The sequence below is a fragment of the Elgaria multicarinata genome, chromosome 1, assembly GCF_023053635.1.
Source record: "Elgaria multicarinata webbii isolate HBS135686 ecotype San Diego chromosome 1, rElgMul1.1.pri, whole genome shotgun sequence".
NCBI lineage: Eukaryota > Metazoa > Chordata > Lepidosauria > Squamata > Anguidae > Elgaria > Elgaria multicarinata.
Genome location: NC_086171.1, coordinates 91,363,566 through 91,390,989, shown reverse-complemented (window position 1 = coordinate 91,390,989; position 27,424 = coordinate 91,363,566). Strand labels below are relative to the sequence as shown.

Sequence of the window (27,424 nt, the reverse complement as noted above, 5' to 3'; positions counted from 1 at the left end):
CACACACACACACACACCCAAAAATGCCAACTTCGATTTTTGAGAACATCTGTTTCCTGGAAAAAATAAGAAGCCCAAAACTTGGAACTGCTAAATTTATTTTAAAGTGCGAGAAATACGTCATGCCAATTATAGCAAACAAATTGGAAAGGAACGTCTATGGGTCTAAAATGCATTATTTAATAGGAATATCACCTCCAAATCATCCCCCCCAACTCACACACGCGCACACACACACGCAGCATCACTCACTCCAAAGAAACACACGCATGAACACATGCATTCACTCAAGGACCCATACATTCTCTCTCTCACTCACACACACCTCAGTCTTACCTTACTTGCTTCTTCTTTTTCTTCTCCACCTCCTGGTGCTTGCTGCTGGCTTCTTCTTGTTTCTTCTTCCCCCTCTTCTTCAGCGCTGGGTGGGTGGGTGATGGAGGCCCAGCCAACTGAGCCCCGCCCCCTGCCTCGCATCGCCCTCATGCTGACGAGTTGGTGCCCCGCCCAGCCAAAGCCAGGGACGCTGGGGGCGTGGCTCCACGTTCAGGCTTCCGGGCGCGTTCCAGAAGTCTGCAAGTGGAGCCGCCCCACCCTAGCATCCCTGGCTTCGCTTCGGCTGGGCGGGCGCAGGGCGCCATCTCGCCCGCACAGGCCCAGCTGAATCCTCGGGCCGGGCCCGGCTCACAGCCAACGCGCGTGAGTGCTGCGCTGCGCCCCTCTTAGCTAGGCACTCTAGGGGGCTGCCTGAGTGGCCTCTATGGTAGCACCGGCCCTGAGTGGGAATTGGTTGCAGTCAGGCATGGTTTGTTTGAAGCAGCCTCACGCAGAGTCACTTCATCTTACTCAACTGGCAGCAATTCTAAGACCGACTGGTAGACAGAAGCCTTGTTGCACCCCTAAGATCCAGTGATGTGGTTTTGTGTCATGTTTTAAATTGAAAGTTTTTCTACTACCCTAAATTGATGGCAAACTGATATGGCATGTATGCTTGCTCTTTAAAATTTTATACCAATATGAAAACAAAATATAGAACTATAGGTGCGACATGCACACCCCATTTGTATATTTTCACCATTCTAAGATATTTAATGCATGAATTTGTACCAGAATATATTCATTGAAAACAGAGAAAAGGGACATACATCATTATGGAACTTTTTCCAAAACACGATAAACAGCATATACTTTTTACGAAGCTATTGTCATAGCTGTTCCGGTTTGCTCATATATAATAAGTAAGATAATTTACCATCACCACAACTTACACTTTGTGAAATGAATTAGATGAGTACTAAACTTCTTTTCCAGTGTGAAACAATAGAAAATAACTATTTACACATCATTTTTGGCTTCACAGGTTTTTTAAAAAATTAACTGAAACTCAAAAGATCTTGTGAAAGTTTATGCCCTGTAATTTGTTCAATATGTAATAGTAAAAAGCATCAGAAACTTGAATTTCTCACATTTTCAAAATGTGCATATAATTTGCATGTAGTTGATTACAGCTCCTACAGTTATAATGTGACAAATGTATACATTTCAATTTATAAGGAGGTAGGTAACACTGATATAATATATTTTAAAAGTTCTTTTCTAAATTCATTGCAGTCAATTTCCCCTCATATATTCTGGTACAAATGTTCCTAAATCATTTATCCTGAAAAAACAGGATGCTATTAGACTTAATAGGTGGGAGTAATCTATATTTATTGACTACCAACCCTTTTACTGGGGAACATGTTTTAGGTAGGAAGACAGTTTTCCCCCATTTCAGCCCTCTGCAGCCTGGATGGCATTGGGGGCAGAGCTATGCTTGCTGAAAGCATCGGCCTGACTTACTTATTATTTATTTATTTATTTATTTATTACATTTCTATACCGCCCAATAGCCGGAGCTCTCTGGGCGGTTCATAAAAATTAAAGCCATTCAAAGTGTAAAACAACACTTCACCCATTTTGTTTTTCTCTCTGCTGAAAGAGACACGATAGATCCCTTTCAGCATGGAGAAAGGGACTCTCTGCCAGCTGGTGCTTGGTCATAATTCCTAATGAGAGCAACAACTGCATGGCTAATTTGAAAAGTTAATTAAAGGCGCAATCTTATGCAACTTCACACAGAAAACAGTCCTAAAATCTTCCAGGGAGATGTAGGACTTTTTTCTGTCTAAACATGTATAAGATCGTGCCCTAAATAATCCATAAGAATTAATTTTCTGAATCCCCTGTTCAGGTGTTATAATATTTCCCTCTTCAATAAAATTAATCAAGACACTCAAATCCTTTCACCAATATGACAATATATCCTAAAACAGGAGTGAGCAATGTTGATGTGGGGCAGAGAATTTTCGGGAAATTTTCCGATGCATGGTAATTTCAGAGTTATAATTAATATTTTTCTGGTAATTATCCTTAGTAGCAAGTATGTCAGAGAATAATATATGTCTTTGAAATACATACATGCCTCAGTGTGAAGTGGAACTATTAAGTAATGACAGAGAAACTGAAGGCACCCCAACCATCTTAGTAGAAGACTTGAACACCATGGAAATAGATGTCTGACTATCAGTGTATCGTGCACAGTTCTTTTGGGTCCCTGAAGTTTATTAGCGTGTCAACAATTTTTAGTGTTTTTTTTTCTTAAATGCAAACAAAGTAAAGGAAGTACATGCTTTTCTCTTTAAAGTTTTACAAGTATTCCAATAAAAAGATCTACATAATATAACATTTAAATCATAGTGACTGGGCTTGCACATAACTGCAGCAAATCATGGATTAATTAACCCAAGATTTGCTGGGGGAGGGGGCAACATTTTGAATACGCAACCTCTGATCAGAGGTTATTCTGTGGTGTACAAACCCGTACACTATGGGTGAATTATGTGTTAACCAACCCTCAGCTAATTTATAGTTTAGATTGGATGTTGCATATTAAAATAGTGGCAGCAAATCATGGGTTTGCACAATTGCCGCTCTTACATGCAAACAGGGCCATTGGTGTGCTTAATTTTTTTTCTCCTCAGATCTTTCAGGTCAAATACTTGTGACCTGAATTGGAACAAGAAATAACATGGGGGGGGGGGGGCTTTTTTCCCTTAGTTTTGTAAAATAAACTTGCTAAATTTGATTATATTCTAAGGCAGCCTTTCCCAGTATGGCTCCCTCCAGATGTGTTGTATTGCAACTCATAGAATGGCCATGCTGGCTAGGAATTCTGGGACTTACAGTCCAACACATCTGGAGGGTGCTAGGTTGGAGGAGACTACTCGGGGCATCAGAATAGGTCAAAACATCTGGGGGGCACAATTCCAGATTCCCCATTATTGTCTGTGGTGGCTAGGGATGTTGACAATTGCAGCCCAAAACATCTGGAGGATATTTTCATTATTTGCTATAGTAACTAGACAATTAAGGAAATATATTTGGAGCTGATTTAAATTTTATGTATAACCAGTACAGTGAAAATCGCCTTGACACACGAATTAAGTAACAATATATCCACATTGCATTTATTGTGATAAAATACTTTTTTAAAGGTGGACAAACCGTTTTCTTCATAGAAGTCCGTAGTGGTAGAATTCATCAAATTCCAGACGTTAGTTATTCTACAAGTTTCATAATAAGACCTTAAAGAAGTAAACTCAATCCCTTTATATGTTATCAAAGCATAGGTAACTATGGCCAGGCTATCCCTGTCCGGGAGAGGCCGCAGCTGATGCTGATGCAAGGCAGTTCTTGCCACAGGAGCTGAATGGGCTGCCGGTGTCAAAGGGGGATCCAGGAATTTCCTCAAATACAAACATGATTCTGTGGGCCGTGAAGAACCCAAGTTCATCTTAGGGAATTTAGCTGTTTGTAGCGAACTCCATTTTGTCTGGAGGGGCTGGCATGCACTCAGTAAAATCACCTGCGTACATTATAAGGTTTTTTAGGGTTCTTGCTTCCTCCAACATAGTTCGCCAGAGGTTGATATCTGAGCCATTTTAGCCTAATCTTTTCCCTCCTTTTATTTAATCTTTCTATTGATCCTTCCTGTTCACAGCTGAATTTGTGATAAACCTCGCAGAAAAAAATACAGCCTTTGATGTATTCAAAGCAGCCTTGGTGAAGAATGGTGCTGAGTTTACAGTAAGTGAGTGTTTTAGTTGGCCGGGAAAGTAACTGAAATACAAATCATTGCATCTGGAAGTTCTGTTTCTAACACAAACACACTGGATATTTCAGGATTCCCTCATCAGTAACCTGCTGCGTCTTATACAGACAATGCGGCCTCCTGCAAAACCTTCCACTAGCAAAGGTATGTGTTTGTCTTTTATCAGTCATTAGAACTTTCAGACGTGTGGAAAGACTTAGAGCCAATTCAAGTCATTATTGCTGTAAAATTCTGCAATAGTTATGTACTGGATTCAAAGCAAGCTTTCCTTGCGGCACAAGCCATATTCTGGAGTGTCACAGCTCCAGTCTCCACCGTCTTTGTTCTGCACACGTTGAGCCCATTTTACAAAAGAGCCCTGAGCAAACTCAGGATTGCTGCCACAATTCCTCAGCCATAGGTGCAAAGCGTCCATGGGGAGGGCTCCCTGCCGTTCCCAACATTGGACCTGTTACAAGTGATCCCAGCCCCTGCCTTCCTCCAAGGGAAAGATGCCCTCCAAAGGCAGATTGTCAGAGTGCTTCTTTGCCCTTTTAGGGCACATGTGACAAGCATATATAATAAGTTTAGATGTGGAATACTTATTGAGAGTTTTCCTTACTCCAGAGGTTGTTAGCAAAAGTTTTACCACATTTTAATTACTATTTGATAGGACCTGTGGGGGCTGGATAATGTTGTAGTGAAGGCTAGAATTAGTCTGTGATTGTCAGTTGCCCACCCCTGGTATAGAATGGGTAGGGTTGGGCACTAAGTGGGTGGATGGTTAACAGACCTTTCTTGTAGCAGGGCACTAGACTAGAGGGCCTTTAGGTACCTTTATAGCTGTGGCATTCTGGGAACAGTTGAGTGTGCAATTTGTCTCTTTTCTTCACCCAACCCTCCAAGCTCAGCAATGGTCTAGCAAAGCCACTTGCAAGAAAGGAAAATGCCAAATATTTTTATTAAAGTAGAAGTCCACCCAAATAAAATGACACCGAGACCCAGTTAGTATCAGAAATGTTTATAATGACATAATGAAAACATTTTAAATTCTGTGTTTTATTTCCACTTATCACATTAGATGTTATTAAATTGAAAACAGAAAAAGAGAAGTTCAAGGAGTTGTTTCCAGCTCTGTGTAGGCCAGACAATCCCGTTGTCAGGGTAGGTGTGTGTATTTTATTTTATTTTTGTCCTTGCTGAAAACTATCATGGTTTGTACTCAGGAGATGGGAGAAGATGGGAAAGCAGAGCGGGGCAGGCAGGGACAAGAGAGCAAACTGAGAACAAGGCAGTAGTGCAGTCCAAGAACTCACATGCACTATATTGGTTGCAGGGACAAAGGCTGGAGGAGGGAGGTTTGGAGGGAGTCAGGGTTGAAAAGCTGGCAACTGAGTCTCAGGGATGGAGATTCTTCCCAGGGTTTGAGCAACAAATTTCAGTGCTTCCAAGCAGTGATGTGGGTTTTCCAGAAAAGTTGGAATTGGGGGAAACTTTCTTCTGCCCTAAATTGATAAGAGTCCCAGTTTAACATGTTTGGCATGTTTTGAGTTACAGTTAGTAAACAAAACTAATGAAGTGTAACATGTTGATTGTATTAGTTGCACATATATCTGCAAAGTTTTTCCAGTAGCAAAAAATAGTTTGAAATGAAATATGTGATTGTTTGGGGGAGGGGGGGATTTCAAAATGTCTATTCAAAGCTTTACTTGGAAATTGTTTTTATTGGAGTACTTCTACATATTTTAAGACATGACAACACCATATCATACAAAACTCTTAAATTAGATTTTAAGAAAAAATGCACCAAAAACTGTAGACTAATTTGTACATACCTGAAGACTTGTGGGCATAAATGAATATGTTTCCTACAGATATTCATCTGCAAAACGTAATTACCACTTTAAATTTAAATTTGACTGATACCTTATCTATTCCATTGCCCAATTTGATTTGTGCTGAATTTTATTGTGTTTGTTCAATACTTCTTTTTTTTTAACCAGTTCTAATGTACGAACCAATGTGTTTCTAAAAAAAGAATTTGCTTTGCGGAAACCCCGTATCACTGCTCCCAAGGAAGGTCTTCCCAGCTATTACTGCTGTTTCCCGACCAATAGGGTGAGCTCTGACCTTAAAGCCGGCAGAAGCTCCGCTTAGCGCACCTGCCACCATGTGCACTTGAAAGGGATGGATGGATCAGGGGGTCTGCTTCCTATTCAGGGACCTTCTCTTCTCTCCTCTACAGACAATGCTGGATGAAGATGACGTGAAGGTGGCTGCTGATGCCCTAAAGGAGCTGGAAGCTTTAATGCCAACGGCAGGCAAGCAGGAGAAACACCGGAGCAATGAGGACCAGTAGGTTGCCTGGGCAGCATCTCCCCCCAGTGTGTGTGTTTCCTCAAAAAGCAGAGCTGATCCAGCTCAACTCCTATTTCCGACAGAACATGCTCTCAGGAATTCACAACTATAGTTGCCAATGGTGGCCAAGACTGGGTGCAGTTTGCATTCAGGAGAAGCCGCAGTATTTTGGTCTGCTTTTCTAAAATAACTGTCAGTATTTTCCTTATAACCTAAATTAAGTTGCTATGCCAACTTCTGCTGTTCTCAATACTTCTGCCAAGCCCTGCCGTCTTCTGATTGACTGACTGAGCAGGGAGTGACAATAGCATTTTAAAAACCATTTTTCTTCCTTCAGACTCCTTCCGTTCTTGCTTCCACGTGTGTCATTTCTGCTGCTCCTCAGTCTTGCTCTGGTCCCTTCTCCAAGTAAACGTCCTCTGTAGCAGAGTGCAATACTAGCTAGCCCCTCACCCCACTCCCTTCCCTTCCAGAAACAACCCCCCCACAATGTTTTACACCAGTTATTTCTGCATTGGCCTTCTAAGAATGATTAAGTAAATAGGACAGCCAAATTGAGCTGCTGTTGTAATGTCTTCAAGGGATCTGTGGAGATTGGTTCCTGTTGTTCCAAGATACCTACACTTGAGGGGCTGGAAAAATGATGATGATGATATTTATTTTTATACTGCCTTTTGCCCAATGCTGGGCCTCAAGGTGGCCTTACAAAGTTTAAAACATACATTGGGGGGGGGGGGGAACATAAACGTTTAAAATACACAACAAAATTATAAGACATTAACATAGATGGAGGGCCAGATTATTCTCCAAAGGCCTGCTGGAACAAAAAAGTTTTAGCCTGCTTCTGAAAGCCCATCAAGGAGGGAGCCAGCCCAGCTTCCACGGGAAGAGAGTTCCAGAGCACTGGAGCAGCCACCGAGAAGGCCCTCTCCCGAGTTCCCACCAAGCGCGCCTGTGAAGGTGGTGGGACTGAAAAAAGGGCTTCTCCAGAAGATCTCAAAGCACAGGCAGGCTTATAAGGGAGAATACGGTCTTTCAGAGAACCTGGACCCGAGCCATATAGGGCTTTATAGGTCATAACCGGCACTTTGAATTGATCCCGGAAACAGACTGGAAGCCAGTGGAGCTGTTTTAACAGGGGAGTTGTGTGCTCCCTGTAACCAGCCCTGGTCAACAATCTGGCTGAAGAGTTTCTTTAGGTGTGGTCAGCCACCATACCCGTCCTTCACTCCTCTCCTGCTAGATGTTATCAGCCACAAACGGCAAAATTTAAGAAAAGAAATGATAGGGTGGACTTCTTATTCCCATCCTCTGTATGAACTGGCATTCATCCAATAGTAGTGACTACTGGGAGCCACAAGAACATCCATTGTTAAAACAGCATCTAAAACAGAGCAGATACGAGTAATCTTAATACTTTTTGTTGCTAGGTTGAAGAAGAAGCGTAGGAGTCGCAGCCGCAGTAGAGATCGGGATCGGAAGCAGAAGCGGAAGCCGTCCTCTCACTCCCGGACACGGGAACGGAATAAGGGTAAATCCAGGTACCGCTCTAGGAGCAGAAGCCCAAGCTGGGACCGCAAGGAACGGGAGAAGCCTGGGGAGAAAGGCAGTGAGCGGTGGAGAGATAAGCATGTGGATCGACCACCACCAGAAGAGCCTTCCATCGGGGACATCTACAATGGCAAAGTCACCAGCATCATGCAGTTTGGCTGCTTTGTCCAGCTCGAAGGACTCAGGTATCTAATGCAAGGTGGATCTCACCTTTTCCCTTCCCGGCTCCTGTGAGTCTGTGCACTTCAGAAAGGGAGCAAGTAAGGCACCATCTTTTTATTATGGCAAGTGTTGTTAACATACAGTTTCATATGCGTAAACATTTTGCTTTTTTTCTGTTCTATGACTGGATTGCTTCAGCATGCACAGACGATTTGCAATCTAGTTAACTGCGTTCCTGTTTAATTATCATGCATTCCTTTTTGGAAGAACGCTCCACTTTTTAGAATAATAATCATTAATAATATCATCCCTAGATAGATAACATTAATTTTTAAAAAAAACACAAAAATGATTAATTTCACTTGAAGATGAGTTCTTTGCAACCTGAAGGCTTGTTTTCCAGAATTTCTGAAAAATTATGTTAGATTTTCATAGATTCCATCCTGCTTTATTAGTGAAGGTTATCCAGGAATGGTTAGCCTACCACAGAACAGAAGTACAGGAAGTAAGTTCTATTGCATTACAAAAGACATACTTTCAAGTTAGCATGCTTAGGTTCCGTATGGAAATCTACTAGTCGAGCTATTAGATGTTTTGTTATTCTAGTCATCTTGATACCTTTTTCTGTTTGTCGAGCTGCATTTGTAAAACATTAGAAAATTCCTGCATGAGCTGTAAAAGACATTCACTGGCTGACTTCTGCTTGGCTCTTTCCATGTCCCGTTCTCCTCTAGAAAGCGCTGGGAAGGACTGGTGCACATCTCAGAGCTGCGCCGTGAGGGGCGTGTTGCTAATGTGGCTGACGTGGTGAGCAAGGGCCAGAGGGTTAAGGTCAAAGTGCTGTCCTTCACTGGCTCTAAAACCAGCCTCAGCATGAAGGTAGGAGAGAACACCCTCCCCGATTCTGTGCAAGCCCATAGGCCTCCTGCTTCAGTTTCCTTTTCCTTCCCGTGCTCTCCAGTCAGTGCCATGCTGCTCCTGATTACCAAGGACATCCTTCAAGTCCCCCAGCCAAGCCTCTTCCTCTGTCACCTTAACCTCACCTTGCTGCTTCTCTACTGTCTCGTATCTCACTACTTATTTGTCAGTCCTGGCCTTTCTTCTGCCGCCCTCCTTCCTCTGACCATATCATGAAGATTCTATTTCTGGCTTGGGCCAACGGTTGGGCAATATACTAAGTTCAGGGTAATTTATATATTTATTATTGCATTTATATCCTGCCTTTTTTCCTGCAAGGAACCCAAGGCGGCATACATAATCCTCCTCCTCCTTTCCATTTTATCCTCACAACAACAACCCTGTGAGGTGGGTTGGGCTGAGAGTCTGTGACTGGCCCAAAGTCACCCAGTGGGTATCCATGGCCAAGCGGGGACTAGAACCCGGATCTCCCGGCTCCCAGTCCGGTACCTTAGCCACTACACCACACTGGCTCTGTTTGAAATGGGCTGCACATACCCTGCAAGTGCTGAAAAATATTTCTTTTAAAATGGTGGTTACAGAGCACCAAAAGGGTTGCGCTCTCTCTCTCTCTCTCTCTCTCTCTCTCTCTCTCTCTCTGTCTGAATTTTGGCGGGTGGTAGTGGAAGGGGGTGCTTGGGGCTCACAGGCTGCATGTCGGCAATCTTGTTCTGATTCTCACTAGTAGTTGTAAGGAAAGGATTGTAATGGGGAGGGGGGGCTGCTGTGAGGGCCGTACTGACCCCTAAGATAGAAGCAGACACAATAGGACCACTGATTTCTGGCCAGTGCTATTTTCTTCCTGGGTGCTCCAAGACAGCAACAGTGATAGTAATGCCAGGCATGCTGTTACAGTACTTCTGACCAGAGAATGAGAATGTGATGTGCTGTAGGATAATTACAAGATCCTTCCAATCTCATTTCCTTTTAACTAAAGCTTCACTCATACATTGTGCGGTACGACTTGTGTTTGCTTTAGGATGTAGATCAAGACACAGGGGAAGATTTGAACCCAAATAGGCGTCGGAACCTCATTGGAGAGGCAGAGGAGACGGCCATGAGAAATCCAGATAGACCCACTCATCTATCCTTGGTCAGCGCTCCTGAGGTGGAGGATGATACACTGGAACGAAAGCGCCTCACTCGTATTTCAGACCCAGAAAAATGGGAAATCAAGCAGGTAAACCATTTCTGGTTCAAGAAGAAATCACTGATGATATTCCATGAGCAAGTTGGAGATCTATCAGCAGAGAAAAGGCGTCAGTTGCGCCATGCAGTTCTATCTACTGCAGTGACTGAGTCTTTAGAACAGAGGTAGGCAAACCTTTTGGGTCTGCAGGCACATTTTCCATTCTGAAATGTGTCTGCAGGTATTGCCATTCATAGACCATAGAATCATAGAATAGTAGAGTTGGAAGAGGCCTACAAGGCCATCGAGTCCAACCCCCTGCTCAATGCAGGAATCCACCCTAAAGCATCCCTGACAGATGGCTGTCCAGCTGCCTCTTGAAGGCCTCCAGTGGGGGAGAGCCCACAACCTCACTAGGTCACTGGTTCCATTGTCGTACTGCTCTAACAGTCAGGAAGTTTTTCCTGATGTCCAGCCATTGGGGTCAATGGGTGCACCTTTCACCCCCACTCACAATTTCCTCCTCCTTTTGGCCCGTGCTTGCTGTTTCCTCCCCCCTGCCCCTCACAACCCCCCTCTTTCGCCCCCTACTCCTGTGGCACTCACCTTATCTCCTGATCAGCTGGAGTGTGAGGGGATGAGTTGCCATGGTGGCAGGACTGAGGAAAGGGAGTAGGGAGAAGGAAAGGGAAGGCCGCATAGGGAATTTGGGAGGTGGTGGTGTTGACGACGGTGGCAATGTGATTGGATGAATGGATGGATGGTCCTGTTTGCAGATGTGGGTTGTGGGGATTGCTAAATGGCCTTGTGGCCTCTTGCAGCTCAGTGGGTCTGTATCATGTAATTGAGAATGTACCTATTTTTGAGATACGTTACATGAGTATAAAGAGGATGCTTGCCTTTGTCACAGAGGCCTGTGTTTAGAACAAAGTGAAAGCTTCTTTGCCCTGAGTTTGAGTATATGTGTCCTCATATCTTCTTTCCCAGATGATTGCTGCCAATGTGCTATCCAAGGAAGAGTTCCCTGACTTTGATGAGGAAACAGGAATCCTGCCAAAAGTTGACGATGAGGAAGGTAATAACCTATTAGGTCCTGTGATAGTCTAGACTTGATGTACTACCATGGTTAGCAACTCATTTTGCTCAATGCCAACTCTGGGGACGGCCTCAGCCATCGAATTCAAACAGTCTGCTGGCAATTCCAGTTACGGCTTAAGACATCTGGAGTTAGTATGAAATTTTATAGGGATAAATGCCAAGTTCTACACCTAGGAAATAGAAACCAATGCACAGTTACAAGATGGGAGATACTTGGCTCAGCAACACTACAAGCAAGAAGGATCTTGGATTGGTTGTAGATCACAAGCTGAATATGAGCCAACAGTGTGATGTGGCTTAAAAAAAAAATGCTATTTTGGGCTTCATTAATGGAAGTGTAGCTTCCAAATTGTGGGAGATACTCGTTCCCCTCTATCCAGCACTGGTTAGGCCTCATCTAGAGTATTGTGTCCAGTTCTGGGCAACTCACTTCAAGAAGGATGCAGACAAGCTGGAGCATGTTCAGAGGAGGGCAACTAGGATGATCAGGGGTCTGGAAAGAAAGCCCTATGAGGAGAGATGGAAAGAACTGGGCATGATTAGCCTTGAGAAGAGAAGGCTGTGGGGAGGCATGATAGCACTCTTGAAGTACTTGAAGGGTTGTCACACAGGAGGGCCAGGATTTCTTCTCAATCATCCCAGAGTGCAGGACATGGAATAGGTTCAAGTTACAGGAAGCCAGATTTCGGCTGGACATCAGGAAAAACATCCTGACTGTTAGAGCACTTTGACAGTGGAACCAGTTACCTAGGGAGGTTGTGGGCTCTCCCACACTAGAAGCCTTCAAGAGGCAGCTGGACAGCCATCTGTCAGGGATGCTTTAAGGTGGATTCCTGCATTGAGGAACTCGATGGCCTTATAGGTCCCTTCCAACTCTACTATTCTATGATTCTATGACCCTCTACATAATGCCTGTGTTTCCTCCAGCAGTCCAGAGACCAGGGTGGGAAATTGCATTGGAACAATGGGGGGAACACATTTGGTAGCAGGGGACCAGGCTGCATTCCTTGGGGGACCATGTTTGACCTAGAAGCTGCTAGATGCCAACCCCTAGTGTATTTGGTAAAGAAAGGGGGGGGGGGTTGATGATCTTGGCTTTAAATTGTGATGGGTATAGAAATGAGCTTGATTCCTTCTAGATGAGGACCTGGAAATCGAATTGGTAGAGGAGGAGCCACCATTCCTGCGAGGGCACACAAAACAGAGCATGGATATGAGCCCCATCAAGATTGTGAAGGTGACTGAATCCAGGTCATGGGTCCCTCTGTAATTGCTAGCGGTGGGAAGGAATGGAAAATGTGGTCTGACACTGGGTTTGTTGGTAGAATCTGTTGTCCCTGAGGATGGGGAAAAGATTTAAATGCTTCCAGCACACTAAGGTGCAATTGAAGGCCTCTGGAAGACAGTGAAAGAGTTGGTTGACTTTGTTCACTATAAATTTGTTCACTTTGTTCCTTGTCTTCCATCTCTCTGGCCAAATAGCACTATTACATCTCCCTGATCCACACCAATTCCAGGAATCCTTAGCACCTCTTCTGCAGTAAGAAATAAATTGTAAATATTTCCTGTTGATTCTAGAACCCTGATGGCTCCCTGTCTCAAGCTGCCATGATGCAAAGTGCCTTAGCTAAAGAGCGGCGAGAGCTGAAACAAGCCCAGCGGGAAGCAGAGATGGATTCTATTCCCATGGGGCTCAACAAACATTGGGTGGATCCCCTTCCAGATGGTACGGCAAATGTTTTTTTTTTTCTAATCTGTTTTGGGGTTTTAAAAACATGCTGTTATTAGAAATTGTTGTGAAATACACTTGAGTGTTCATGATAGTATTTACTTCAAATCAGAATAGAAAATGTAGCAAGCAGTTTGATACGCACAGGGATCCACAAAAGCTGTCAAGCGTTCATAGTCAACGTTTTCTGCTAACCAGCTGTGAAGTACAGTCTCAGTATGATACTGCAACGAAATTATATGCATTTTTCAAAGGAGATCAATTTCGTTTGAATTAAGCTTTGTCAATAAGCGCATGATTTTTTAAAACTGATCCATGTCATGGCTTTTGATCTTTCATTTCTAATTTTTAAAGTTGACCTTTTTTCCTACTTTTTATTTAAATGCCATAATTTTTACAATGCTTAGATTTTCTGGATATAAAACCCAAAATGGGGGAACATATTGATATTGGTCAGTTAGAGTACTATGTGATCCTTTCTGTGCAGGACACGGAATAATGGGCTCCAGTTAAAGGAAGCCAAATTCCAGCTGGACATCAGGAAAAACTTCCTGACTGTTCGAGCAGTACGACAATGGAATCCGTTACCTAGGGAAGTTGTGGGCTCTCCCACACTAGAGGCCTTCAAGAGGCAGCTGGACAACCATCTGTCAGGGATGCTTTAGGGTGGATTCCTGCATTGAGCAGGGGGTTGGACTTGATGGCCTTATAGGCCCCTTCCAACTCTACTATTCTATGATTCTATGATTTATTTAACTTTTTTTTTTTTACAAAAATAAAGGAAGAGGAACACGTTTTTCAAGAAGGTCTGCTGAGGCACTTTACAGGTATTTTTTGTGCCTGAGTTTCCTAAGTTACGACAATATAGCATAGGAGTTAAGACTGCAGAGACCTCTGCTCAAGCACCCACTCAGCAGCCATCAAGCTCACTGCGTGACCTTGGGCTAGTCACACTCTCTTAGCCTCACCTACCTGACCGGGTGGTTGTAAGGATTAAAATATTGGGACAAGGGGAAAGCCATGGAGACCACCTTGAGATCCTTGGAGGAAGGGAGTGATGTAAAATGTAATCAATAAAAGTTTTCAAGTGCAGTTTTTTTTTTAAGCTAAGTGAGTAATGATCTCTTCCCACTTGGAAAAACTACACTGGGTTTTTAAAATTAGGATTCATGCTGAAACCAATTCTTTGTCATACAAAATCATTTAGAGATTTCAGAATGGCCTCAAACTTTTTTTCTTCAAAAAAAGTGAATAAAAATCTCTGAAAAAACAAAGGAAGCAATGTGAAGTATTCAAATTATAATACTTCCTCACTTCTGCAGTTCTTGAATACATTTTTTTATGACTTCACATATTCTTTGAAGATGGCAAACCTATGCACTCTTACTTTAGATAAACTCTGTTAAACTTAATTGGACTTACTTCTGAGTAATCACAGGTAGGCTAATGCTGTAAAATGTATTATCCAAGAATCTTCTGTCAGTTATAATGGATGTTGTGTTCATGCTTGTTCCCTCTGGCATTCACACATGCTGGCAAGCTGACACGAGACACTCACATTAGTGAGACTTCTTTTATTGAGGAAATCACACAGTAGACAAGCCTAATGGTTACACAGTCTCCTAAACACACTTAAAGCTGAACGATGATGATGATAATGATGATGATGATGATGTAGTATTTATTTGTTACCCGCCTCTCCCTCTGGATCGAGGCAGAGTACAACACAAATGCAAAACACCATAAAATACATATAATTGATTAAAACATATAAAACTAATACATTATTAAAAAGCAGCACATTATTAAAAGGCATCTTAAAATTCGATTGGGTAGGCCTGCCGGAAGAGATCAGACTTTATGGATTTCTTAAATTCCAGAAGACTCTTTAAGTTGATGAATCTCTCCCGGCAGGCCATTCCAAAATCTGGAAGCGGCAGAAGAAAAGGTCCTCTGGGTAATGGTTGTCAACCTTGTTTTTGTTGACTGGAGTAAATTCTTCCCAGAGGACCTGAGTGTGCGGGGCAGATTGTATGGGAGTAGGCGATCCCGCAGGTAACTTGGGCCTAAACCATGTAGGGCTTTAAAGGTAATAACCAACACTTTGTACTTTGCCCGGAAACTAATTGGCAGCCAGTATAGTGATTTTAAAGCTGGTGTAATATGGTCACCCCTAGATGTACCATTGACCAACCTGGCTACCATATTTTGAACTAGTTGAAGTTTCCAAACTAGGTACAAAAAAACCCCCTATGTAGAGCGCATTGCAGAAGTCGAGCCTCAGAGTTACCAGCCTCAGAGTTACCAGTGTCTTTAGGTCTTCCAACTCTAGGAAGGGGTGCAGCTGGCGTATCAGCCGAAGCTGATAGTAGGCACTCCTGGCTGTTGCATCTATCTGGGCTGTCATTTGGAGCGACGGATCCAGGCCGGCCTTGTACCTATACCGGACAATAGAATATGTTCCATTAACATGTTCTCGAAGGGGAGCTGTGTTGTTCTTTTTGGTTTAACAGGCTGAGTCTTGTGGCACCTTAAAGCCTAACAAATTTATTATAGCATAATGTTTCATGCATTCTGACGATGCATCTGATGAAACGGTCTGAAGTCCATAAAAGCTTATGCCATAGTACATTTATTGGCTTTTGTGGTGGCAGAAGACTGTTTCTTAACTTTCTCTAGCAAGTTAAATGATCCTACAAAGAACTGTACTATTTCACAACATTTGCCCTGTCCTAACATTTTAGGTAGGCTAGTCTTTGGATTAAATACCATAGAATCTAGTGGAACTTGCCTCTAAATAAGTTCCTTTCCTTCTTCCTACATGAATACAAACCCCTTCCCTCCACATCCAGATGTGATCATGAGCTAATTTATTCATATACAGAATCCATAGAAAGAGGGGAAGCTGCAAGTATCCTGACAACATTCGGGCTCTCCCTCCTTCCTCCCAACATGCAGGTTGCATAAAGCTTCTTGCTTCTGCTGCTGTGTTAAATTGACCACGTGGGACCAAATGGAGCATAGTTTTCCATCAGTACAAGACAGATCCTGCTCTTTTGACGTGTATTGTTGCCCAGTTGCCATTCATAGGAAATTCATTCCTGCTTGATGAGATGACCGCTTGCTTAAATAGCTTTAAAGAAATTAGGTATACGGAGGAATGATGAGTTATCAGTAGCTACTATAACAGCTGGTAATGAAATCTCCATATACCCCCATGATGCTGGGAAGAAATGGGATGGCTATCCCCATCGTTCCCTAGTTTGAGCTTCCAAGAGTCCCTTTCTGGCTAGGCACTATGGTAAACTAAAGTGCTGGAATTGGATCTTTTGGTCAGATTCCACCAGGCAATTTTTGGTGTAGAAAATTCTTATCTGTGCTCCGTGCTGTTCAAAGGAGCCCTCTCCACATGTATATCCAATGCATAGAGGGTGAAACAGGATTCACCCACCAGCTTTGCTCCTCCAACCCCTGCCATTGGCATATTGAGCAGAACACGGACATCTATTCAAGGACAGTTGTGTGTTCCTTCCTTGCCGGCATTGTGCTTGATAGGCGGATGTTGGGAGCAAGGCAGCAGAAGTGGTCTCAACTGCACAGACTGGATATATACATGTGGGGAGGGGGACCACAGCTCTTCTGAACAGCCCTCTACTTAATGTTTGCTGTCCAGTGGCTATCGCTCTCTAGCCAGTCCTCTCCATTGTCCTTGTGTGTGTTGTCAAATGAATACATATGTTCAGGCTTAATGAGTGAAATATATAGAATATTAGTGGAAAAGGGGGAGACGGAAAGCGTAGGTAAGATGGTATGGAAAACCGATTTGAAGGAACAAATAGGACAACTGAGTTGGAAGGGGATATGGAAACAACGAGTGTTGAGAAACATGTCCGTGAGGATAAAAGAAAATTATTATAAGCTCGTCTAGAGGTGTTACCTAACCCCAGTGAAACTAAATATGATAAAGAAGACGAATTCGGCATTATGTTGGAGAGGTTGTCAAGAGAAAGGATCGTATTTACACATGTGGTGGGAATGTATATTTGTACAAAAATTATGGAAAATGGTGTTCAATGAGATAAAAGAAATTATAGGAAGGAGATCGAGGAGACACCAATCGTGGCATTGTTATCAGTGTACGGTGAATTGAAATGTAATCAAGAGATAAAAGAATTGATAAAGAATTTGTTAACAGCTGCAAGATTAATGATATCCAGGAACTGGAAGGTTCAAGGGGATTATATAGAAGACTGGTATAAAGAAATATGGGATATTGCTATTAAAGATAAATTAACATGTAACATCAGAGTTAGAAGAGGAATGACAAAAACAAATGATTTTAAAGTAATATGGAAACCATTTTTGGACTTTGTATTATTAAGGGGGAGAGGGAAAACACCTCCAGAAGAATCATTAAGATTTTGGAAATCAGAATAAGATCCCTGCGGTGGGGGTGCACTTTAATGTTAATCAATGATTAGATCAAAGCAGAATTAAGTGAAAAGAATGTATGTTTATTAGTTTGTTTACGTATGTATTATTATGTATTATGTATTACGGGGTTATTATTTATCTTATTGTTTGTATTGTTTAGAAGTATGGTTATTATGTAGTTATAGAAAATCAATAAAAACATTTTTTTAAAAATGAATACCTATGAAGCTCAGATGTGCATTTCATCAGCTTTATCTCTCTCCTTCCTAGTGGATGGGCGGCAAATTGCTGCCAACATGCGGGGCATAGGTATGATGCCCAATGATATTCCTGAGTGGAAGAAACATGCTTTTGGAGGCAACAAAGCCTCCTACGGCAAAAAGACTCAGCTGTCGATCATTGAGCAGCGGGAAAGTCTCCCAATTTTCCGGCTGAAGGATCAGCTCATCCAGGTAAGGCTGAAAAGATCAGCTGCCATGAATTTAAGGGGTCGTCAAGTCCATTATCCCATCTTGCCTACCACTTTGGCCTGGTCTACCAGGAGATGTCAGTGGTGCACCAAAAGTCAAGGAAACATGTAGAATTATTCTTGCTCTTTAAATTCTGCAGCCAGGAAACCTGAAACCTGCAGCTAGTAGAGTTGATGCAGTTTAATATACTAGTGCCAGCATCTAACAGACTTATGTTTATATGTGCTTTTTATATTGTATTTTGTACTCGTGTTTTTAAATTGTTGGTTGTTTTTATGCTTTTCATGGTTTTAATTTTTGTGAACCGGCCAGAGAGCTTCGGCTATTGGATGGTATAAAAATGTAATAAATAAATAAAATAAATAAAATGTATTTATTAAAATGTATATCCTGCCTTTCTATAATGTATATCAAGGATGATGTCTAATCCAAAGAATAAAATAGTACACAGTAATAACAACAAACCAAAGTTTAAGTCATCCAGCAGTGCAGACTAAAAAATCCTGCAAAGGGCAGTGGCAGCCTGAAAATGGGATCTGCACACAAATTTACTGTTCCAAATTTGCAGAACCTTGATAGGGGACGTCCTGCTACCCAATAAGGCAGGGAAAACACCCCGATGTTATCCTTTAGGGAATTTACAGAGCCCTAGATATAATTGGGTGTATAACAGTGAGGCTCAAGTGGGTGGGGAATGTGAGCCTGGGGTGCCTGCTGAGTGTTGGAGGCTGTATTTTGGGGTTCCCCACAAACTATTGTATTGACACAGCAGTATGATGACTAGTGGCTTGGTTTTAAACAAACAAACAAACAGCCAATTCTGCTAACAATGGGTATAATATTAGCTAAGGGTTGAGCCATACTCTTATCTGAACCAGCCTATTTCAATGCCTTCCCCTTTCCAGGCAGTCCATGATAACCAGATTCTGATAGTTATTGGAGAAACTGGCTCTGGGAAAACAACACAGATCACACAATACCTTGCTGAGGCCGGCTACACCTCCCGAGGGAAGATTGGCTGCACCCAGCCTCGCCGAGTGGCTGCCATGTCTGTTGCCAAGAGGGTATCAGAGGAGTTCGGCTGCTGTTTGGGACAAGAGGTACGATGTGATTTTGTGAAGTGTAATGGACTGGAAACGGAAGAGAGATTGACAGGTAACATGGCTCTAGGTTGGCAGTGATGCTGACTGCTTCCCCCCAGCCCAAAGTAGTGGCGGGCCTCTCTAACTGCATGGGCCGAATTGCTGATTTTAGAACGATCGATGACGAAGCAATGCAAAATTCCACCGATATGTGGCCCTGTAGTTACATACGTAAAAGCGTACTTCTGTGTGTGCGCACACTAATCTCCTTTTCCCATCTCACTTACATTTGCACAGATTCCCCCTCTCCATCTAATAACTGCTTGGTTGGGAATTGTGCTGCCCACTGAAGACTGGGTTCCTCCTGGTTTTCCACATTGCTTTTACTAGCTGGGGGGCGGAAAATTCACTCCCAGGCTGAGCGTTGCTTTTTTCTAAGAACTTGTATGCACTGAATTATGCAACCTCTGACAATTAGGCACATTTACATATGTCCTTATCATTTCTAGCTATGCAGAACATGGATGTCCCACCCTAGACCACCTCTAAAAATCCCACTTCTAGCTTTGCAGATTTCTCCCAGGTATTCCCCACACTCTTTCAAGACTATCTTCGCTGCCTTAAATGATCTAAATTGGCATTGTCTCGTTCTAACGAAAGTGAAGACTTGCAGGTTGCTAGTTTTCCCATCTGATGCCGTTTTCTACACGTGTATGGTGCTGCCACAACTTGTGGAATCCACGTAGTGCAGCGTGTGATCCTTGATTGATATGGGACGTGGCTGGGCTCAGGGCAACCTTGAGGAAATGGCAAAAGGCCAGATGCAATGTGTACACCCTGTTCCAGCAGCTTGAGGCTCCCTACTTTTGCTGTAACCTGTCCACAAACAAACTGGCCCGACACCCCTGTAGTAGAAACCGCTCTCAATTTAATCACTGCCTGTGCATTTTGCCCCACTTGCTGACAGGTTGGCTACACCATCCGATTTGAAGACTGCACCAGCCCTGAGACAGTGATCAAGTACATGACAGATGGAATGTTGCTGCGAGAGTGCCTCATCGACCCCGACTTGACCCAGTACGCAATCATCATGTTGGATGAAGCCCATGAGCGCACCATACACACTGATGTCCTCTTTGGGCTCCTGAAAAAGGTCTCAACTCATTCAAATCTTCCCCTGCCCCCATCCCTGGCTCTAAAAGTAGTAATTGTTGGAAGTCTGTATTTGGAAGTATAATTAGGGTTATAACTTCTGCACTATGTAAGCCTTCTGCTCGAAGCACGAAAAAAAGCTTGTTTGTCTTGGGGCCCCATCTTTGGGTTGGTCTGATTTGGATGCCAGCCAGGGCTCCTGACCCTTGTGGTTTATATCGCCATGTGCATCTTTTTGATCTTTTACATCAGGGGTCCCCAACCCCCGGGCCACAGACCAGTCCCAGTCTGTGGCCTGTTAGGAACCAGGCCGCGCAAGTGAGCTGCTTTCACCACCCCCACCCCAGTATACTTGGGCAGGGGGCGCCATCTCGCCTGGCAAGCCGAAGCGAAGCCAGGACACTGGGGGGGGGGGTTTCCCAAAACCATCCCCTCAGCCCCCCCCCCCCCCCCAGTCTGTGGAAAAATTGTATTCCACGAAACCGGTCCCTGGCGCAAAAAAGGTTGGGGACCGCTGCTTTACATGTTCTGCCAACTTCTCTCTCCTGCAGACAGTTCAGAAGAGACAGGACATGAAACTGATTGTGACGTCAGCCACCCTTGATGCAGTCAAGTTCTCTCAGTACTTCTATGAGGCCCCCATCTTCACCATCCCAGGCAGGACCTACCCAGTGGAGATTCTCTATACGAAAGAGCCAGAGACGGATTACCTGGATGCCAGCCTGATCACGGTCATGCAGATCCACTTGACAGAGCCACCAGGTAAGGCATGGGATAAGATCCATCTTAAGGTCATGGCCCTGAATTGCCAAGATCATGGTTATAAGTGAAACCCATTTCTTCCACCCAATTATTTTTCTCTCTCCTTGCGAAGAAGTACCTTATCTTCAAGTTTTTAACCCGACCAGTTGGCTTATTTTTTTTAAGTACTTGAATATAAAATCCATCTGCTAGACTTGCTCCCCTCTAACAACCAAAAAGCTGCCTGAAGAAAAAATTATTGTATTTCCTAATATTCAGACCTGGACCTCATTAGATACCAGTCTTTAAAAACATAATGCTGATGAATAGGAATTTTAATGTGTGTGTTTTTCAACCCTGGGACAACTGTCAGAGCTCCCTCTTCCCCATACCTTCGCAGTACGTTAGCTGTAGGTTTTATAAGCAGGATTCAAACAGTCTTACAAAACTATGGTTCCCAGAGTTCTTTGGCTGTGAAGCCATTGTGACCTAAAGGGAATTAAGTTTATAATGGAGATATGGCCTAAGAACTCCCCCTATCTGCCCTGAAGCCTTTTTCCTTTGATGAATAACAGTGGTATGAGAGCACAGCTCTCCCTTGGTGAAGGAGGGTTTCCAGAGCAGGTTACCTCCTCCCACTTGCTCTTGAGGCAGGGCTAAGCTGATCAGGTAGACTTGACTGTGCCCATCATAACGATTCCCCTCCCCCCCCCAGTTCTGGCCTTGCCTGCTTCTCTCAATGACCTAGGCCTTTATTGGCCATCATTTGTAGACTAGACTGTTTCTTTCTCCATTCCCAACACTTAGTTTATTAGGCTGGGAAGGAAGCCAGCTGATCTCCCTCAATAATGTAAAAGGCTTGCCTCCATGCCTTTGCTGCCCGTTCAGTCAAGGGAGCAATACAGGGGTCTTACCCCCATGCTTCTCCAGATGGGGAGGCAAGCAACTATCATCTCCCCACACTCCCCATTTGGATGCCACTGGTGGAACTCAAGTTGCATCAATCCATGGGCAGCAGTTGTGCCTCAGCCCCACTAAAGGCATGGAATGGCCACGTCATCTCTGCCACTCTCCCTGATTCTGTGCCCTCCAGGTCAGGCAAAGCTCTCACCACTGCATTGTTCCGGTACCAGTTCACCCACCCATCCCATTGTGTTTGGATAGCCCCTTCATCCAGGCTTTTGCCAGTGGAGAAAGAAAGTCATTGTTAATGATGGAGGTTGGAAAAAAGAAGCCTGAAAGTGGCATGTAAGGGATAATTCCTCATCTTTGTCCTCTTTAAACTCTTACAAACCCTTAACTATAGTTGGTAGATACCAGGATTTGCCTTGTGACTCCCCCATTGAAGAGAGTAGGCAAACTGATCACAATCCGTCTGATTCTACATGCACCAACAGTTGATCTTGTGACCCTGGCACACATTCTAGGGCTGATACTCTCCTGCGTAGACACAGTCCTTTGGGAAGGTTTCACGTGAACGAACTCCTGCCCTGTCAAAGTAAGGTTGCCCATTGGCATCATCGCAAGATCCGCCTTCCTCTCTGGAAGCTGGTGGGTGGAGGAATCAAACCTTAACAAGGGGTAATTGGCGGGGGGCGGAGCCTGACGGTTCATGGAGCGGTAGGCTTTTTTCTCATCTCCAGAGAAGGAAGCCAAGAAGCGTAATTAAATCTCTTCTTAATTAAATCTCTTCTTAAATCTCTTCCTAATTGGCAATTATGTGAGTACTGTCTTTGATAATGAATGGTGAAATATATTTGTAAGCGGATAAATTGGAATGTCTCTCAGAAAGCAGCGGAACGGTTAGTTTCATTTTTGAGCTTTCCGGCAGCTTTAAAGGGAGACTTTCAAAAACATAAATCACAGCGTTACCGGAGGCAGAGACAGTAATTATATACTATCTAGAAGCAATAAAGATAAAGTAATAAATAACTCTGAGGTGAAAGTTACTGAGACGAAGGAGAAGTTGTGAGTTGTTGTTGATGGGATCGACTTCCGTCCAGTAACTAGAAGAGTCTCGGAGGATTAAATGCCAAAGAGGAAAAATAAATCTAAAGACCCCACCTGGGTGAGAGGCAAGTCACACCCCTCAGATCATTCAGCAGCCAGACTGTTTAAAGTTGATATCCCCAGTAACAGTAACGGGGAAGGAAACGGTCTGGCAGATAAACAAAACAGTGAACAACAGCAGAACGATAAGATGGCGGCAGAAGCTGGCATTGGGCCAAAATCAGCACTTGATGAACTGCAGGAGAATTTGAAAGAATTTATCAAAAATAATAATGAGGCAATGCTTCAAGAAATGAAATTAATTAAGGAAGATGTTTTTAAAAAGATGGAAAATCTACATACTTCAGTTGTGAAAGTAGAGAAAGATGTTAAAGAGATTAAAACAGAAATAAATCAAAAATCAAAAAAAGTGGATCTGAATGAACAACAGCTAACTGAGCAAAATGTTAAATTTGATGAGTATGAGAAGAGGCTGATTCGTTTAGAAGACAAGAACGAAAAGGAAATATTCGAATTAAATATCTCCCAGAAACACAAGGAGAAAATTTGAGATCCAGCATCTTGGGATGGTTCAAGTCTCTGGTTCCAGATTTGGATATAAACCAACAAGACATAGACAGAATTCACAGAGTAGCTGGAAACAGATCAAGAGCCATGCCAAGAGATATTTTGGTTAAATTTGGCAATTATTATAAGAAAGAGCAACTGATGAAAAAATTGAGATCAATAACAATGCTGAAGTTTCAAGAAATACCAGTCCAACTCTACAATCATCTTTGTCAGCAAACTATCCTATGGAGGAGGAGCGTAAAACCAGTTTTGGCAAAGCTTAAGCGGGTTGGTATTGCTTACTCATGGGGTTACCCGGTGTTCCTGAGATTTACGCAAGATGGAAAACAGCACATAGTAACATCGTTGGAGCAGGGATTGGAGCTGCTGAGAAGTCTGGGGATGGATAGTGATATTTCACCTCAGCAAGAAGAAGGAGAGGGAGAAGGTCCAGGCCCAAGTGGGGAATAAAGCGTCAAGAAGAGGGAGATAATATTAATAAAAAAATGAGTAAAGGGCTTGCCGTATAAGAACTGTGGGCTTCATCACCCACCCCCCTTAGGGTTGGTTGACCATGACTGGGGTGTTACACCCACGGAGCAGAGGGGGGGGAAGGGGTGAAGAGGGAAGGGGAGGGAGGGGGTTTGGGGGGGAAGGGTAGGGTAATAAAGTAGTGTTGATATGTTGTTATAGGTTAAAAATTATGTTTTTGTCACAAATATGGGTGGACACACGGGATCTAAAAGAACTCAATCAAAAAGCAAATGGATAAGAAGATACAAATTTCAATACTCAATGTCAAAGGTCTGGGGGCAATTGTTAAAAGGAAGAGAATAGAGCAATTATTAAATAAAGAAGGGGCCGACTTTATCTTTCTGCGGGAAACAGATCAAGCTAAGGAAGGTATGAATGAAATACTTTTAAAATGGTCAGGGTGCTATGAAAAGGCCCTAGGGACTTCAAAAAAAATGGGGTAGCTATAATAATTTCTAAGAAAAGTGGATTTAATATGGAAAAGAGTAAAAAGGATGATAAAGAGAGATTTATTATGGTACAAGGGCAATTGGAAGGTAATTATTATACTTTAATAAATGTATATGCCCCAAATGAGAGACAAAAAGATTTCTTTAAAGAACTGTTTAAGGAAATAGATGAATTTAAAAGGGGTTATGTTACTATAGCTGGAGATTTTAATATGGTTATGGACAATAGGGTAGATAGGTCCAACCCTACCAGGTTTGAGATAAGAAATAATATTACAATTTTAAATAAAATGATAAAAGAGAAGGATTATGTGGACGGGTGGCATTTAATCAGTAGGGGGGATCCTCGTTTTATGTATTATTCTCCAGTTCATAAAACTTTTTCCAGGATAGATCATATTTTTGGACGAGTAAGGAGGACAACTTGTCCTCTTGATCCCTGTCCTTCTTGGCTGGTCGCCCAGGGAGGAGATGCAGTTAGACTACAACTACAACATATTATTAATGCATCTCTCAGGGAGGGGAGTTTTCCACCATGTTCAAAAGAAGCAGTGGTACGGCCGCTTCTCAAAAAGCCCTCCCTGGATCCCCTGGACCTTAATAATTATAGACCAGTATCAAATCTTCCATTTTTGGGCAAGGTGGTTGAGAGGGCCGTTGCCTTCCAACTCCAAGCAGTCTTGGATGATACAGATTTTCTAGACCCATTTCAAACTGGCTTTAGGGCAGGATACGGAGTTGAGACAGCTATGGTTGCCTTAGTGGACGATCTCCGCATGAGTGTTGACAGGGGGAGTGTGTCCCTGCTGATACTTTTGGACCTTTCAGCAGCTTTCGATACCATCGACCATGGTATCCTTCTGGAATGCCTGAGGGGTTTGGGAATCGGGGGCACTGTGCTCCAGTGGTTCCGGTCCTACCTTTCAGGTAGATTCCAGATGGTGATGCTTGGGGATAGTTTCTCCTCAAAAAAGGAGCTGTTGTATGGCGTACCACAAGGTGCCATCCTATCCCCAATGCTGTTTAACATCTACATGAAACCGCTGGGAGAGATCATCCGGAGGCATGGGGCGGGGTGCTATCAGTATGCTGATGACACCCAAATATATTTCTCTATGCCTTCAATAACAGCATCAGCTAAGGATAGTGTGTCTCCTCTGAATGAATGCTTGGAGGCAGTAATGGGCTGAATGAGGAAAAACAAACTGAAGCTGAATCCGGACAAAACAGAGGTGCTTGCTGTCAAGGGCTCTGACCTAGGTTTGGAGGTGTGTCAGCCAGTTCTGGATGGGGCTACACTCCCCCTGAAAGACCGTTCGCAGTTTGGGGGTGCTCCTGGATCCGTCACTCCAAATGACAGCCCAGATAGATGCGACGGCCAGGAGTGCCTACTATCAGCTTCGGCTGATATGCCAGCTGCGCCCCTTCTTAGAGTCAGAAGACCTAAAGACAGTAGTGCACGCGCTGGTAACCTCAAGGCTTGACTTCTGCAATGCGCTCTACACAGGGCTACCATTGTACCTAGTTCGGAAACTTCAACTCGTTCAAAATATGGCAGCCAGGTTGGTTACCGGTACACCTAGGGGTGACCACATTACACCAACATTAAAATCACTCCACTGGCTGCCAATTAGTTTCCGGGCAAAGTACAAAGTGTTGGTCATTACCTTTAAAGCCCTAAATCGTTTGGGTCCAGGTTGTAAGGATGGGGTTAATTCATACAAAGAATAGCTTTTTAGAAATGTTAAAATATACTTTTATTGTTATGATTTTAGGAGCAGAGCAGATAAGCGCCAGCTGCATGTGGGCGTTCTGGCACATCCTGGAACCGCTTGGGGCCAGGCCGATCAGCCTTGAGCGAAAATTAACATTTCTGGGAAGGTGTGAACGATCCTCGCAAGGGAGGGGGGAAGGAGTAGGAGAAACTATCTATAAAGAGTACATTTTGCAAGGGGCTTTTGTTCTGAGCTGGATGACCACATGGCTGGGTGAAGTATAGTTTGCAACTTAGTTATTTTTTAGTTTGCTTGGTCTGGGTGCCTACTCTGTATCTGCATGTTTTATCCATTGAATGCTAATCTTGTATTTCCTACCCTTATCCTCAATAAATTTGGGCCTAACCCTCCAGTTTTGGAGCCGTGTGCGTGTATTCTTGGGATCTGTGCAAAATCCAGTAGAAAAGCCAGCTTTGCTGGGGCGTGCTTCCTTTACACAGGTTACTTGCGGGATCGCCTACTCCCATATAGTCCGCCCCACACACTCAGGTCCTCTGGGGAGAACTTACTTCAGTCAGCTAAAACTAGGCTGACATCAGTTTCCCAGAGGACCTTTTCTTCTGTCGCCCCCAGATTGTGGAATGGCCTGCCGGAGGAGATTCGTAAAATTAACTCTCTGTGTGATTTTAAGGCAGCTTTAAAGACTAGCCTTTTCCGGCAGGCCTATCCAGATCAATGTTAAATCATGATTTTTTAAGATGTATTGATTCCTGTTCTAATGTTGTTCCCCGCCTCGATCTAAAAGGAGAGGCGAGTAAGAAATAAATTTATTATTATTATTATTATTATTATTATTATTATTATTATTATTATTATTATATTTTTGTCTCAAAGGATTTAGCAATAAAGCTGTGAAATATGAAAGTAGGGGTAATTAAAGTAACTGACCATGCATTGGTAAGCCTTGATTTTAAAGTAAAAAGAGATTATAGGGAAGCGAATAGATGGAAGATGAACGCTAGTATTTTAAAATATGATAAGGTTGTAGAAAAAATGCAGAAAGAAATGTCGGAAATATGGGAAATTAACGAAAATGGGGGAAGTTCACCAGTTGTGTGGGATACAATGAAGGCTGTGACTAGAGGGATCTGTATTAGAGAAATGTGTAATTT

General features: G+C 43.2%; 1 protein-coding gene across 1 annotated transcript in view; it reads left to right on the top strand.

The window, feature by feature from the left end:
• DHX8 (DEAH-box helicase 8) overlaps positions 1–27,424 on the top strand; it is a 50,191-nt gene that overhangs the window by 646 nt on the left and 22,121 nt on the right. The window contains exons 2-15 of the mRNA XM_063132423.1: positions 4,043–4,128; positions 4,225–4,297; positions 5,214–5,296; positions 6,378–6,487; positions 7,921–8,226; positions 8,938–9,082; positions 10,140–10,340; positions 11,277–11,364; positions 12,527–12,624; positions 12,966–13,113; positions 17,821–18,002; positions 18,926–19,120; positions 20,070–20,255; positions 20,806–21,016. Coding sequence (XP_062988493.1) covers positions 4,043–4,128; positions 4,225–4,297; positions 5,214–5,296; positions 6,378–6,487; positions 7,921–8,226; positions 8,938–9,082; positions 10,140–10,340; positions 11,277–11,364; positions 12,527–12,624; positions 12,966–13,113; positions 17,821–18,002; positions 18,926–19,120; positions 20,070–20,255; positions 20,806–21,016 — 2,112 coding nt within the window. The remainder of the gene's footprint in view (positions 1–4,042; positions 4,129–4,224; positions 4,298–5,213; positions 5,297–6,377; positions 6,488–7,920; positions 8,227–8,937; positions 9,083–10,139; positions 10,341–11,276; positions 11,365–12,526; positions 12,625–12,965; positions 13,114–17,820; positions 18,003–18,925; positions 19,121–20,069; positions 20,256–20,805; positions 21,017–27,424) is intronic.